General features: G+C 45.1%; 1 protein-coding gene across 2 annotated transcripts in view; it reads right to left on the bottom strand.

Moving 5' to 3' along the window:
• The window catches only part of XDH (xanthine dehydrogenase), a 62,814-nt gene extending 57,157 nt beyond the window's left edge, over window positions 1–5,657 (bottom strand). For both annotated transcript variants that reach the window (XM_048509174.1, XM_048509259.1), the window contains exon 1: window positions 5,436–5,657. In XM_048509174.1, coding sequence (XP_048365131.1) covers window positions 5,436–5,483 — 48 coding nt within the window. In that variant the 5' untranslated portion in view covers window positions 5,484–5,657. The remainder of the gene's footprint in view (window positions 1–5,435) is intronic.
• Between the last annotated feature and the right edge of the window lie 8,478 nt (window positions 5,658–14,135).

Here is a 14,135-nt window from a genome sequence, read left to right as displayed (position 1 = left end):
CCAACAATTGGATATCCCATTGAACTGACTTAAACAGTTCCCCCAGCAAGAACAGCAAGAATGAACAGCAAAAAAGGTTGACCCTGAGGCCTCTGGAACAGAGAAAAAGGAGGAAGCTGAATAAATGTCCTGGGCAAGTTGCCCAGGGAGGAGTGCCTTGCTTGAGGGTATTGCAATGTCTGGGCAGGTAACCATTACAGCTACTACCACTAACAAAGAACTTAATCAGATATGCCTGTGAAGAGTCTTCTTTGTGTCAGCTGTCAACAGGGTGAAGGGAAACAGGACATCGGCGCAAGTCACCAGAGTGGAAGGGTGTGTGTGTGTGTGTATCTGTCTGTGTCTGTATCTGAGAGAGAGAGAGAGAGAGAGAGAGAGAGAGCAAGGTTGGCTCTATCTTTCCCCCAGTAAGGATGGTCTGAACACATGAGGCTACAGTTGCCAACTTTGCTTTGTAAGGTAATGCCTGTCTTGTTCTGTGGGTATGAGGAAATCTATCAATATTCCTTTTTCCATTAAGGATTCTTTAAAATGTCTGCTCTGCCAATTTGACATTGAGTTGAATCCAGCCATCTTTTCCTCTCAGGCTTTCCCAGTTTCCCACACTTCACGCTCCCTCCATCCCAACATGGCTTTTGTACATGATCCACAACATAACCCTTTTGGGTAATTAAATAAGACCTCCCTTCTTTTTCCACCAGCAGAAAAGATTGTGGGATATAATCTCATTACATTTTGCTATATTATCCTGTATCTTGGAACACAAAATTTATTCTAAAGTGAAAAATGCAGTCTGTAAATTTCCAGCCAGCTCATCCTAGTTGGTTAATAGTGCTGGTCAGTTGTATAAATTCCTATTAGATTTAAAGGCCAATCTTACTGGTCAATTATCAACACTCTGACATTCTTCCCTGTTTGGCTGTATGGCAGGCTGCTCATTTGCTGTTGATTATCTAAGCACATGTCTGGTACATAATCATGTGGTCTTGGGGTTTATCCAAGTATAAAACTAAAATGTGTCAGTTTGGTTGGCAGAATAAAATGAAGCAAAGGGCAATCTTGAAGTCTTCCAGTTCAGAGTTACTGAGAGTTGTACTCCTATTATGCTTCTGTTTATATGCCTAGACTGTTTATATGCTTGGTTCCATTGTTTCTGCAAAGCCCCATCCATTAAATGGTTACATTAAAAGGCTAATTCATGTGTTGCAGTGCTTTCATCCTCCATATGTCCACCTCTGTCTTTTTAATCAGATGGGTGTTGGCAGTTCTGTGCTGGGAACTTGATTTCCAAGTGTGCACAGGCCTGATTTGGATTGGGACCATGGTGGACATGGCAAAAAGGCTTAAGGAACTCTCATCCCTGTGCTATTCTCCCAACCTGTTATGAACTCTGAGAGCAACTTATATGTTTTAATACATTATCAGTTTTACCCCGTAGGGCAAATAGTGGCTCCCTGGGGCATTTTAGATTAGGAAAATGATGTGCAGAGGGCTTAAAGCCCACCCTGTGCCCTGAAATCCTGGTCCAAATCAACCCTCCATGTGCCAGGACATTCATTCACAAAATTTACAGCACAGATCTGGTCAAAAGATCCAGGGTGAACACATGAGGAACAAAAAGAGTTTGTGGCATGTGAATCATCATCCCTGATGGAAAACAGGTGCAGAGACCTATATAATACCATTCTGTGCTAACCAAGGCAATAGTTTGGTTTATGTTATAACACCAGAAGACACCACCACAACATGTGAAACAGCAGTGATTAGTTGTCAGCTCCCTCAAGCAAGTTCTAGAGAGGTGTAATTTTTTTCTAAATAAATAAGCAAAGCTGGCACAGGATACAGAAACTTGAAAAGAGGCAGCATGGCTGGTACCTCATTTATAGGTCCAAAGACCTTCTAGCCACTGTGCAGCAAGCTTCCTTAGTACAATTCTTTTAACTTGTTATATTTAAAAAGTAGTTATAGTTTGAGTTGCAACTATAACTACTTATTTATTAAAATATAACAAGTTAAAAGGATTGTACTAAGGAAGCTTGCTGCACAGTGGCTAGAAGCCATTTTGATTGTATAGAAGTCACCATAAATTGGAATTTTCAATACCATCCTAAATATGGTTATATCCTTGCACTTAGAAGGATGTGAGACTGCTCAGGATAGCTTTGACAGCCATTTTGAACCAGTCTTCTCAACTGCTTGACTCAAGGGCAGGTCCCTGCAGCTCTCCAGAGCGACGCTGGACAGGCAGGTCAGTGGAGGTGACAGACCAGAGTCGCCTCTCCAGTGCAGCGGATCTGCGGGGCTGCTTGCACACTGCCATGTGAGCAGTCCCTGAGCTTCCACTGGCATAATTTATGGAGCTGCATTTCCTTTGCCATGCGGAAAAGGCCAAGTTGTCACAGCAGAAGTGAGATTTAAACAAGAGATTAGCTGAGTCTCTTTGCCATTATGCTACACAATTACTAGGCTATCTTAACACAAGTTGCTGCAGGGAAACACACTAGATTATGAATGTGATAAGCTTACGACAGTTGATGTGCATGCCTTTAGTTCAAGATCGCCAGTTGATCCACTGCTAATGCCTGCCTAGCAAAGTGCAAAGTGCAAATTGCCTAGTTGATGCAACTGCACAGAGCTATAGCTAAACAACATGACCACAATCCCAACATTTTTACTTTGACAGCAATTTATTTTTAGAAGAAAAAAATTTACCCTTTTATGAGGGCTCACTGCTTAAACGTCAGCTTTGAATGCATTAAAATTTATCCTCAGCTTTTTCTCCCTTTTTAGAAAAAAATGGCTAGTTGTTTTTCTACCTGTAAGCAAGTGGCACTACCATTCTGTCATAAAGTGACAAGGAATACCAACTGATATGCCTATGAGATTGACTAGGCCACTTGGGATTTAATATAATTACATACTGTATTATTATTTTTAAAAGAGTAGGTTTTTATACGCCATTTTTCTCTACCTTTAAAGAGTCTCAAAGTGGCTTACAGTCACTTTCTCTTTCCCATAATAAACACTTTGTGAGGTAGGTGGGGGCTGAGAGGGTTCTGAGAGTGTTGTGATTGGTCCAAGGTCACCCAGTAGGCTTCATGTGGAGGGACAGGGAAACAAAACTAGGTCACCAGATTAGAGTCCGCTGTTTCAAACCACTAATGCTACTGCTAATAAAAATCCCTATCTTATCAAGTCTCTCCTATCATTCAGTTCCATAACCTTGAAGTCATGCTCAAAAAACAATACTGCCCATTTGTAATGTCCAGCTGTCAGAACTAGAAAATAAGTAACCTTTCCCTTCAGTGCCAGCGCAGGGTGTCATGTTCCATTCCAGCCTCTGCGTCAACATTTCTAGAGGGTGTGCCTCAAAGCTCCGCCTGTTCTTCAGGCTTCTTGATGTGCTGGCATTACATAAGAACAGTTGACTCCTTTCTGCAGTGATTTTAAATGAGCTGAACAAACTTTTGCAACACAGCCCATGACAGCCCATTCACAGAACACTGCTCTCTTTTGTCATGTGGACACTTTTATTAGTAAGCAGTACAACACAGAGTATCCCCTGATATCACTAAGTGTAATCCAACAGATAAACTGTGTGCACAGGTAGACAAGGCATCACTCTCTTGGTGACAGAAAACTATAACATAGGAAGGAGCCCTGATTCCAAGCTTAAGAAAATCTCCTTGGCTCTCCAAGTTCTCAGGCAGCCCTGGGGTTCACTTTACTGGAAATGCTGGGGATCCTCGATGGGTTGTGGACATGCAATGAAAAAGAAGCACATACCACAAGGATTTCAAGTAAGTCAATACATTGGAAAAACTGGTACTTAGGTCCAAATTCAGCCCTTCTTATTCTTTTGAAGCTGAAAGGACAAACACTGTTCAAAAGCAGTACTGGTGGCAAAGCTGCCTTCTCACTCTTAAATAGCAAGTGCTAGGAAAGGTATGTGGCTTGCCTAACAGCTTTACAGCCTCTAAAAGTTGCAGCTCGGGTCTCTGTCATGAGGAAACAACAGTGGATTTGTTCTAAGATTTGTTGAGGTAACCCAACTCCATCTCTACCCTTGACCCCTCCCAGCTGTCCAAGGCTCAAGAAATATCTTCACAGCTATCAGTATACAACGTTGTGTGTCATACTTTACAACATCCCTATGCAATAGCAATGAGGTCCATCTCTTTTCCAGGATGCGTCACCCACATATCCAGGCAAAGAAACAGAATTGCACCATGCCAAACCAGATTAGTCCAAATTATTTACAGTGAAGCAGAGGGGAAGTGCTAATTTGCTTTCTTTTGTGCAGCGCAATCCCGTGACTAGAGCAAAATCTCCATGGTCAGGCAATCTTGAGTTCTTTAAGATAAGTAGAACTGTACTGGGTGAAACAACATCTGGATACCCTGCCTCTGAATTGAGAATGGAACTAACTAGCTACTGTACCACCTCCGGCATGCAGCTTCCTCTAGCATTTGATAGCTGTGTAAGATGGAGGGATTTTCTGTGAGTTTGTGGAACCTTGGGGGAGGAGATTGTTGGGTTTGTTTAAAAAAATAACTGTGCTGTCTAGCTATAAAGGATATGATTGTTGAATTCAAGGTTCATTTGTTACTTCTGTACAAAGTACAATGTGAGGCGTGTGCTGAATACCTATATAACTGGCATTGTAAATACTCATATCTAGTATGTACAGAAAGTACTCTCAGGGGATGTCTCCACATGCACATATTGATTTCAGTGAGCATCCCCCAGTAGCTCTGCTCTGTTATGACAAATTCAGGGATTAAGTTTTCCAAATAAATTAGTACCCATCTTTTAAAATTTGAACAGTCACAACTGTATCAAGAAGCAGCTTGGAAACCACTAACAATCTGCTTTGCTTTAAAAGGAGTTGTATTGTATCATTCTAAAAACAAAAGCAAATAGTCATTCAGTGTTTTTTTTAATTGGCTCGCGCTCTCTCTCTCTCTCTCTCTCTCTCTCTCTCTCTCTCTCTCTCTGAATAAGTGTCTCAGTGTTGTGTAGTACTTAGAGTGTCAGACTAGGATCTAGGAAACCAGATTCAAATTCCCACTCCACCATGGAAACTTGCTGGGTGACTGTAAGCAAGTCATTAGCATCTCAGCTTCACCTACCTCACAGGGGGGTTGTGGGGATAAAAGGATGAAAGAGGAGTAAAGAATGTTCCAAACTGAGGCTCGACTGGGGAGAAAACCGGGGTAGAAACATTTCAATAAGTGGCAACTATTCAACAAATGACTGTGGCACTGATTTCTTCTAGTACATATGTTAAAGGATTATAGCTGTTATGAAAAGGGCAGTTTTTGAAGCTGCAGTCTGAAATTATTGTGAAGCTGGGGACCTTTTGAAAATTATAACCCATGGACAGAGATAAATGCACAGAGAATTTTTTTTAAAAAAAGTTGATTCTCCCCTACCTTCTTGCCATTTACGAAGAAGACAAGCTCATCCTTTTCTGTAGCCATTGTGTGCAATTTTCCAAATTCACCCCCGAGAGGGAACAGGAGATTCCAAACCACACCACTCTGAGCAGTCTCAGGGCCGCAGCAAATGAGGTGCCAGTGACACCAACCAAGCAACAGGAGTAGTCCTTAGGAATCTTTCACTTGACTTGAATATGAGTGCCCTGTGAGAACCCAGGTTATATGAGACACTGGGGGTGTGCCAACTGTACTTGCCCGGTGCTGTTCCTCCACTAATGATAGCACAGCAGAAGCTGAAAAAGAATAAAGCCACCGCCCCTTTCTATGGAAGGAGATTAGACTGACTCAAGAACATTGCTGTTCCAATAGAGAGATAGTGCCAAGGCTGGGACAGACAAGCCTGGCAGGAACAAGCATTGCCAACTATTTGAAATCTTTGTTCCTTCAAGTTCCGATTAGGTTATCCAACTAACTCTCATTTACTTTTACCACAACTGATTCAAGTCGTCGTCTGCCACACACCAACCATTCCATGTAGTTCATGAGCAATAACTTCATAAATGCTGGTTAAACATGAAATTTTACACCTAGCAAACCATATGGCTAGAAGGCAATTTAAGATGGAAGAGAGATTATAGCTTTTTCTAAATGCCGAGGGTGGTGTAATAAAAGTATTAAAATTTCCATGCTATCATCCCCTTTATTCATTGGTTTTGAAGGGGCAGCTAATGTCTCAATACCCCGCAAAACTCTTCTGACAAGCGAAAAGAGGGAGGGGGCGAAAGAAATGGGAATATGCCCCATGGGAAAGGAAGTCACAATCCTATGACTAACACTATTAAAAACTATTGACACTTTGCCTCCAATTAACTGTAACTGCAACTCTGACCCATTAATTAAAACCACCACCTAATAGATCTTAACGGAGTTCCTTCTAAGAGAAAAGGATTTCTTAACTCTCCTTGACAGTTGGTTAAGGATGGTTGGACAACCAAATACTTTTTTCCCCCTTACACTCAACCTACTGCTGCTACAACTTGTTCTTGGTGATCCCTATCATAAAGCTGTTCCAGCTGCCAGAAGATATTATTCCCACCTTTCTTTATCAGTTTCCCCTCTTGTTTGGCATTGTTTTATTTTGGTGAATGTTGGGCCTTGGAGAGGGGCTGATTGGTCTGTGCCTGTATTTGGAAGGTTTGGAAGGTTTGACTGTGCCGCCATCTGTGCTGTGTTCACAGGTACAGCCCTCGCCCACCATTGAAGTGTGTGTGGTGAACTGAGAACAGCCCTCCATGCTTTCTGTTCCTGGGATATATTATGAGAAAGCTGGCAAGTCTCTTTCTGTGCCAGTGCTAACTTTGTTTTTTCCCATCTTTTTTGGCAGCAGGTGTATTTTGTGGCTAGAGAGGACTCTGTTATCAGGGGGTAAAAAGTAAAAAGGCTATTAGAACACATATGCTGGCAACCCCACTTGTGCTTTCCAACAAACAGGGGCTGTGGGGGCTCTTCAAGTTGAACTGGTTGCACTTTGAACCCCCCCCCCTTTTGCCCCCCTTTTGCCCCTCATGTATTGGATGGCGTAAGGAAGGCAGGAAGGCAGTGGCTGTGCTTAGTGGAAGCGGTGTTTATCCCTTTTGTGGGGAGAGGACTAGACTGTAAGCAGTTTTGAGACTCTAAAGTAGAGTCTGAATGAACACTGAATGAAACGGTTTGGTCTGAAATACTGGACAAAACCCCAGTACTAGCAAAACACACTGCCCTTGCTGTCAGAAAAAAACCACACTGTGGAATCAAATATTCAGACATGCAACAACAAGCAAGGAGAATCCCTTCAACAGCACAAAAATGCAGGGTGCAAGCTGAGGGTGAAACTGACCAGGGAGCGAAATGGCTGGGTAGGAAAAATACACACAGCAAAGCAGTGGATATCTTGCGGGCACCTTAGGAAAAAAAAGTGCAAATCAAAGCATTTTCCCAAAAAAAGACGCCATGAGCTTAAAGAAAGCATCCTGAGGACGTCTTGGGGAAAAAACTGTGTGGAATTCCTTCCCATGACACCTTTTTTTAAGGTCCTCAGGACGTCTTATCTGTGTTGTGCAGAACAGACCACTGTTAATGGTACTTTACAAACACTGGACTAGTATGAGGATGAAAGGGAGGGATTTGGGGCTTGCATAATATCCTGGACTTTTTTTGACAAAGTGCAGATTTAAAAATTATGTAGATATGCAAATCCATACTCTGCTACGTGCTTGTTTCTCACATACCATAATATTTGTGGCAAACACCATCTCAGAAATGCAATTAAAAATAAACCTTTTAAAGCTATTGCCTGAGCTTAAAAAATCAGCCCCTCTGAGGTCAGGTGCACATTGGCAGCTATGTTTCAGCAGAAACAAAATTATATACTTGGCTGTCTTTTGGTTGTCTTCTTTGAAGCTTTGGTTTCTTCAGTTCTTTCATCTGGATCAGGTATGAATTGATACAAATTTGATAGAGAATGCTAGTTGGGAATTCAGTTGCTTGAGTCATGGGTATATGTATGTTGTTTGTTTCGTTTTCATTATTAGCCCACAGAAGACATGTTCCAGCAAGTTTTTCGGCACTGCGCTGAACTCTGGCTGCCTGATGTTTGCTTTAAAAACATGGCATTTGTCCCAGCACTGAAATTTTGTACATTCACTCAACAGTGAATGATGGTGATGGTGATGATGAAGATGATAGTAATAATTTGTATTACAAATGCTTCAAGCATTCCAGATTGATTATCTCAGTGACTCTCACAACAGCCCTAGAAGGTAAGCCAGCATTGTGACAGGCACATGTACATGACTGTAAGAATGGCCCAACTGATCAGATCAGGGGATCACAAAAACCAGGCAGAGGACTTGAGGAAGCCACAGAAACCAGTTTTGAGATATAAAGCACTATTATCAGTCTTTAAAAAGAATTTGAAATGTATTAGTTTACAATTTGTTTTAAAGAATGCTGAAATGCCTGCTTTGTTGACTTTAAATGCCAATCTAATTAACATTTTATTGCTTCTTGCTCTCTCTCTCACTCAGAACTTGCCAACCTTTGAGATCTAATTGCCAAGTGGACTGGAAAGCTCCTCTGAAGATGCCAGCCACAGATGCAGGAGAAACATCAGGAGAAAATGCTACTAGAACACGGCCATACAGCCCGGAAACCACACAGCAACCCTGGGAAACCACACAGCCACATATAAGGGTTTTTTTTTAAAGAAGTGATGTTTCCTTTTGGAGGGTCATCCAGAGGCATAGAGGGGGGAATGGTGCCTCCCACACACAAATACACCCCTGCAGTGCCCCCCATGGCACCCCTCCCCAGCCCCCGCCCACTTAACAGTTTAGTCAGCTGAAAAGCTTCTGCTGGGCCTGGTGGGGCGGGGTGAGGGGAAAAGGGGGGTGCCCCCTGCAGCGCCCAGCCCCTCCCACCCACTGAAAAAGAGCAGCCAGCTGCTCTTTGCAGCTGGCAGAAAGCTTCTGCCAGGCCTGGTGGGGGAAGGGGGAGAGGGGGAGAGGTGTGGGGGCGATTTTCCACTCCCACATGACTAACCAGGGGGCACCCAGGGCATTTGTCTCTGGGTATCCCTATTATAGCTACACCACCGGGGTCACCCCGCCTGCAGCAAATGCACAACAGCTTCCAGAATGCCTTAAGCTGTCCCCACACACATACCCCACTGGACTCTTCCAAATCCTGAAGAGGGAATTGGTGGAAGTAGGTGCAATCTTTTATATGAATACGGTACTGGCACCATTTAAAAACAGCAACACTGGTTTTAACCTTTTTATAGGCCTCAGCCTGGAATGGTCTTTTCCTCAAGATTCAAGGCTAATCTGCCTTACCAGCCCTCAGGAAGGCATGGAAGACAGTTTGATCTTTTTTTTTTTTTAAGAGTGCTTTCGGCTAAATGCAGGCAGTGTATTTCTGATTGTCCTTGGTTTACTGATAGTGATTTTCTTGTTATATAATAACAATAACAATTTTCTTGTTTTTACACATATATGCAAAAGAAAGATATATATTTTCTTGTTTATATATATATATATAGCAAATAGTTGTATGTGGTTATTTCATTGGGATGTTATGTGAAAGCACAGGGGGAGCAAAGGTGGGGTACACATTTTTCAATAAATACATAAAATAATAAAGCATTTTCAGTGACATCATGGAATTCATTTCAAACTTGTAACGCATCAAGGACATAAACATTTAGCACTGACTGCCGAAACAAGAAATTTATTAAGGACTGACAGGAAAGCATGGCTGAGAATTGCCTTGGCTGCCATTGCTGCCTGGGAGAGGGGTGGGCTTGGTGCTGGCATCCAGCCCAGTAGGAAGGGCCATTCTGCTGCCAACGCAAGCATGTGATGAAGGTGGAGGGGGTGAGGCAGCAACCTTATAAGGGCAGGCCGGGCCTTCCTGCTCCTCTCTTCCACGGCTTCTTTTCTCTCTCCCTTGCATCACCAGGCAGCTGTTAATTAGGCCATGTGGAGCAGCGGGAAAGCAACTTTTTAGCTTAGTGCCTCTATGCAATGGAAGGAGGCCTATTTTGAGCAAGATAGCAGCAGCAGAATTGCAGCAGTAAGCGATTGGGAATTGGTGGATTGTGCCCAGTGAATCGCAGTGCAACCTCGAGCGGTATGTGAGGGAGGACAACAAGAGGCCTGCTATAGTAGGCCCAGAGGTAACAAGGACCTCTTCCCTTTTTTCTTTTTGGAGCTCAGGTGGGAGATGCCAGGGAAAAGAGCAAAGAAGCCCCAGCAGGGGGAAGGAATGGCAGGAGGGAAAAGCATGGGTGGTAGGGGCAACCCAGGCAAGTGCCCCTCCAGGCCGCAGGCAGTACCAGGTGATGAAGAGCAGGGGCAACCAGTGGCACCAAGGGCAGCAGAAGCACGGCTGACCAAGCAAGGGCTGTGCCACATGCAGTCTCACCCCCCCCCCCCCACCATCTAGATGATCTCGTGGGGATGGGGGAGCTCGCCCAGCTCAAAGCAGGACCAAGCCAGTGGCATCCAAGGGCTCTCTGCACAGGCCCCGTGGTATGAGCCCCTGACAGGAAGAAGAGGGCCTCACTGGGTCGGGGGAGGGGGACCAGCCAAGATTTCCAGGTCCTCTGGATCCCAGCGGCACCCCAACGAGCAACCACTGGTCAGAGATCTTGGGGGATGGGATCAGTCAGCACCCATCAGCCAGCTCCAAGATGCTTGGGCCCAAGGCACCTGGTGTCCAGTTCATCCCCCCCCCCCGAAACCAAGCTAACAGTTGGGGGCCTTTCCAGCAGTAGCTGGGGGGGGGACCGGGAGCAACAGGTCCCACCTCAAGCACTCACTGGTGGATGGGCTTTTAGCCCCCTGGCAACAGGGCAAACATGGAACACGCTGTTTCCATCATTTGATCCTGCAGCCCCAGGGCCTTCCTGGCAAAGTGTGACATTCAGTCAGCCTTTCACCTTCTGCCCATCCATCCAGATGATTTCTGCATATTAGGCTTCAAGTTCCAGCCCATGGGCTGCTCAATTGCCTGCACGGCCTTCAAGGCATTCAGTTCCTTCCTCAAATGGGTGGTAAAAGGGCACACAGCAAGCCCCAATGTCATACACTACTTGGATGATCTCCTTTTCATGGGCCCAGCGGGGTCTGGCGCCTGCCATATTAGGTTAGCTGCCTTCCAGGCTCTTGCCAAAGAACTGGGGATGCCATTGGCAGCAGAAAAGACAGTGGGCCCCACCACTCAATTGGTTTACCTGGGTATTTTGTTAGATACTGTTCAGGGCACTTCTTGCCTACCAAGGGATAAGTTGGATACCCTACATTCACTCCTCCAGGACCTCTTGCGCAAGAGAAAATATATTCTTCAAGAGTTGCAGGTGGTCCTCGAGCACCTTAATTTTCCATGAGGGTTGTGGTACCTGGGCATTCTGTGCACAATTGCCCAGGGCCACCTCATGGGCCTCCTCCCCACACCATTTCATCGGATTGGGCAAGGGTTTAAAGTTAGATTTGACTGTGTGGCTGGAATTCTTCAATTATTGCCATGGTGTCTCACTTTGGCAGATGACTGAGGAGACCCTCAGTGCACTCTGATGCCTCTGGCAGTCTGGGTGTCAGCATGTATTTCAAGGGGCAGTGGTGTGCTCAACGATGGCCCAGCAGCTGGGAGGGGTCTGGTTTACTGCAGGACCTCACTTTCCTCAAGTTTTTCCCCATCCTGGTTGTAGTTTATTTGTGGTGTGACCTATTTAAGGACAAGCGCATTCTCTTTTGGTGTGACAACCAGGCAGTTGTCTGGGTTACTAATCGTCAAATGTCCCGCCCTGAGTGGGTTATGCGTTTAGTGTGGTGCTTTGTTGTTATAAGAATGATTCATTACATCTCTTTCTTAGCAAAGTATATTTCAGCCACTGATAATGTCATTGTGGATGCCTTGTCTCGCTTCCAGGAAGAGAGGTTCCAAGGCTGGGCCCCCGACATGAGACCTCACCCTGACATATTTCCTGTGGAGCCTTGGCAGCACCTGATCATCCAGGGAGTTCTCGGGTCCCTGGCCTCCACAACACAGCCAGCATACCAATGGGCTGTGTCTGCCTTCCTGGCCTTCTTAGCCCCCTCTGCCCCTCATGTTTTCACCGCCTTCACAGAGGGACCAGTCCTTCGCTACCTGGCACACCTTTGGAGTCAGGACAGGGCCTCCGAGATCTTGTGCATGCACCTAGCTGCCATTTCCTTTTACTGCAAGGCATTTGGCATAGCTGACCCAAGTTGCTCTTTCCTTGCTAGGAGAGCAATGGAAGGGTGGAGCCGCTTAACACCGCATTCCCACGACAGCCATAGGCCCATTACCCTAGTCATGCTGGTGGGTTTGTCCAGTCAGCTGTCGAGTATCTGCTCCTCCCAGTTCAAATTAAAGCTGTTCTGGGTAGCCTTTTCCTTGGCCTTCTCCCAGGCTTTTCACTGCAGCGAGTTGGTGCCCGCATCTCAGGATGACCATGGCGGTCCATTGGGTGGGTAGCTTTGAGGTACACATCTGCCTTTGCCAGTCCAAGACAGATCAGCATGCATGTGGGACCATGGTGGTCCTTGGGTCTTCCACTTTGGGATTGCCCTGTCCAGTCAGAGACACAGACATCCAGAGACATCCAGCCTAGGGCCCTGTGCTGCCAGCAGGCAGGGTGTGGCCAGGTCTAACCTAACAGGGCCAAACAAGTGGCAACCACAAGCATAGTCTGGTGGGTCAAGGCAGGTGGCAGGCAAGGCATAGTGAGGTCACAGTCCAACAGGTCATGGCACAGGAGATCAGGTAAACAGGAGTGAGATCAGCAGTAGACCAGACACACAGAGGCAACAGGCAGAAGCAAGCTTCCAGCAAGGCTTATATAGAGAGCCTTGTTTAAGGGGCTGGGATTCTGCAAGGAGTAAATCCTCATCAGATGCAGAGACTTCTCCCATATCTTGCTGCCAAATGAGCATTCCTTTGTTTCTGCAGTAGCAGCCTCTGCTTCTGCCTCCTATGCACAGCTGGCTCCCTAGGAGGATCTGCAGGCTCCTCCACCTGTATCATCAGGCAGGGAAGGGCTAGGCGTTTGCCCCAAAACGTGTCTTGGGGCAAAGGAAATCCTTTGGACAAAGGATTTTTCCTGCGGTTCCAGATGAGGCAATGGTCTTCAGTGCCAGACTATTGACTTGATGGCCGACCCATTATCTTGATGTTTTTTGCCAGTGTTGGCAATAAACAGGTAATGACACTTAATGGGGGTTACAAGATAGGTGGTCACGAGGAGGGTGAGTCAGAGGAAGAATCTTGAATAGGTTAAGAGATATAGACAAACGAGAACTGGTTTGTCCAGATGTGCTGTTCTTCATAATCAAATGCTGGTTCCTGAGTACGTGCAAAGTGTGAGGTTGTGGGAGGAGGTCATTTAGGCAGTCTTGCCCAAAAGGTCAGACACAGTCCCAAGATGCAGTTCTGAATTCAAACAGACCGCTCCATTCAGGGCACTGTTCTGCCAGGTCAGACAGGGAAGCCCTCCAGGTGGAAAGGCTATTCTCTCCCCATCCATACCATCACTGGTCAGGTTGGTTACGCAACATATCATCAGTATTTACTGTCTTTATCCTGTGTAGCCGCAAGGAAATCATTTATGGAAATGATATTCCTGCAACCTTGAGCTTCTAATCTCAAAACGCTGCTCACCTCTTGGTTCTTGACTAGAATACAGTAAAATAATGCATACCATATTATCTCAACGTGTAAAATTCCACATGTTATTTTGTGTGCGTGTGTGTGCTAGCCTGCTTCATTTGTTGGCATTGATAATTTCCAACAGTTTTGTAATATTTTATATTTAAATATTAGTCACAAGTACAAGCTGTTTTAGTTGAGTAACTTTAACAGTATAGCCTGCACAGCCCTGGTATAATTATAGGGCTACGTGACAAAGTTTTAGTGTAATGTCTAAGCTTGTCACAGACTTTATTGTGGCTGTCCTTACATCACCATTCCATGTCAGGAAAATACCATTATCCATGGGACAAAGAAGCAAGAAAGATAAGGAGCAGAATGGGCAATCCACCATGCTGGCATGTAGTCCTGCACCTTTGTGAATAAGAAGCAACCAATAAAATGTCATAATAAGACAATGCCTCTGGCTTTTTTTCCCCAATATGT

Source organism: Sphaerodactylus townsendi, linkage group LG01 (assembly GCF_021028975.2).
Source record: "Sphaerodactylus townsendi isolate TG3544 linkage group LG01, MPM_Stown_v2.3, whole genome shotgun sequence".
NCBI lineage: Eukaryota > Metazoa > Chordata > Lepidosauria > Squamata > Sphaerodactylidae > Sphaerodactylus > Sphaerodactylus townsendi.
This window is presented reverse-complemented; position numbering and strand designations above follow the sequence as displayed.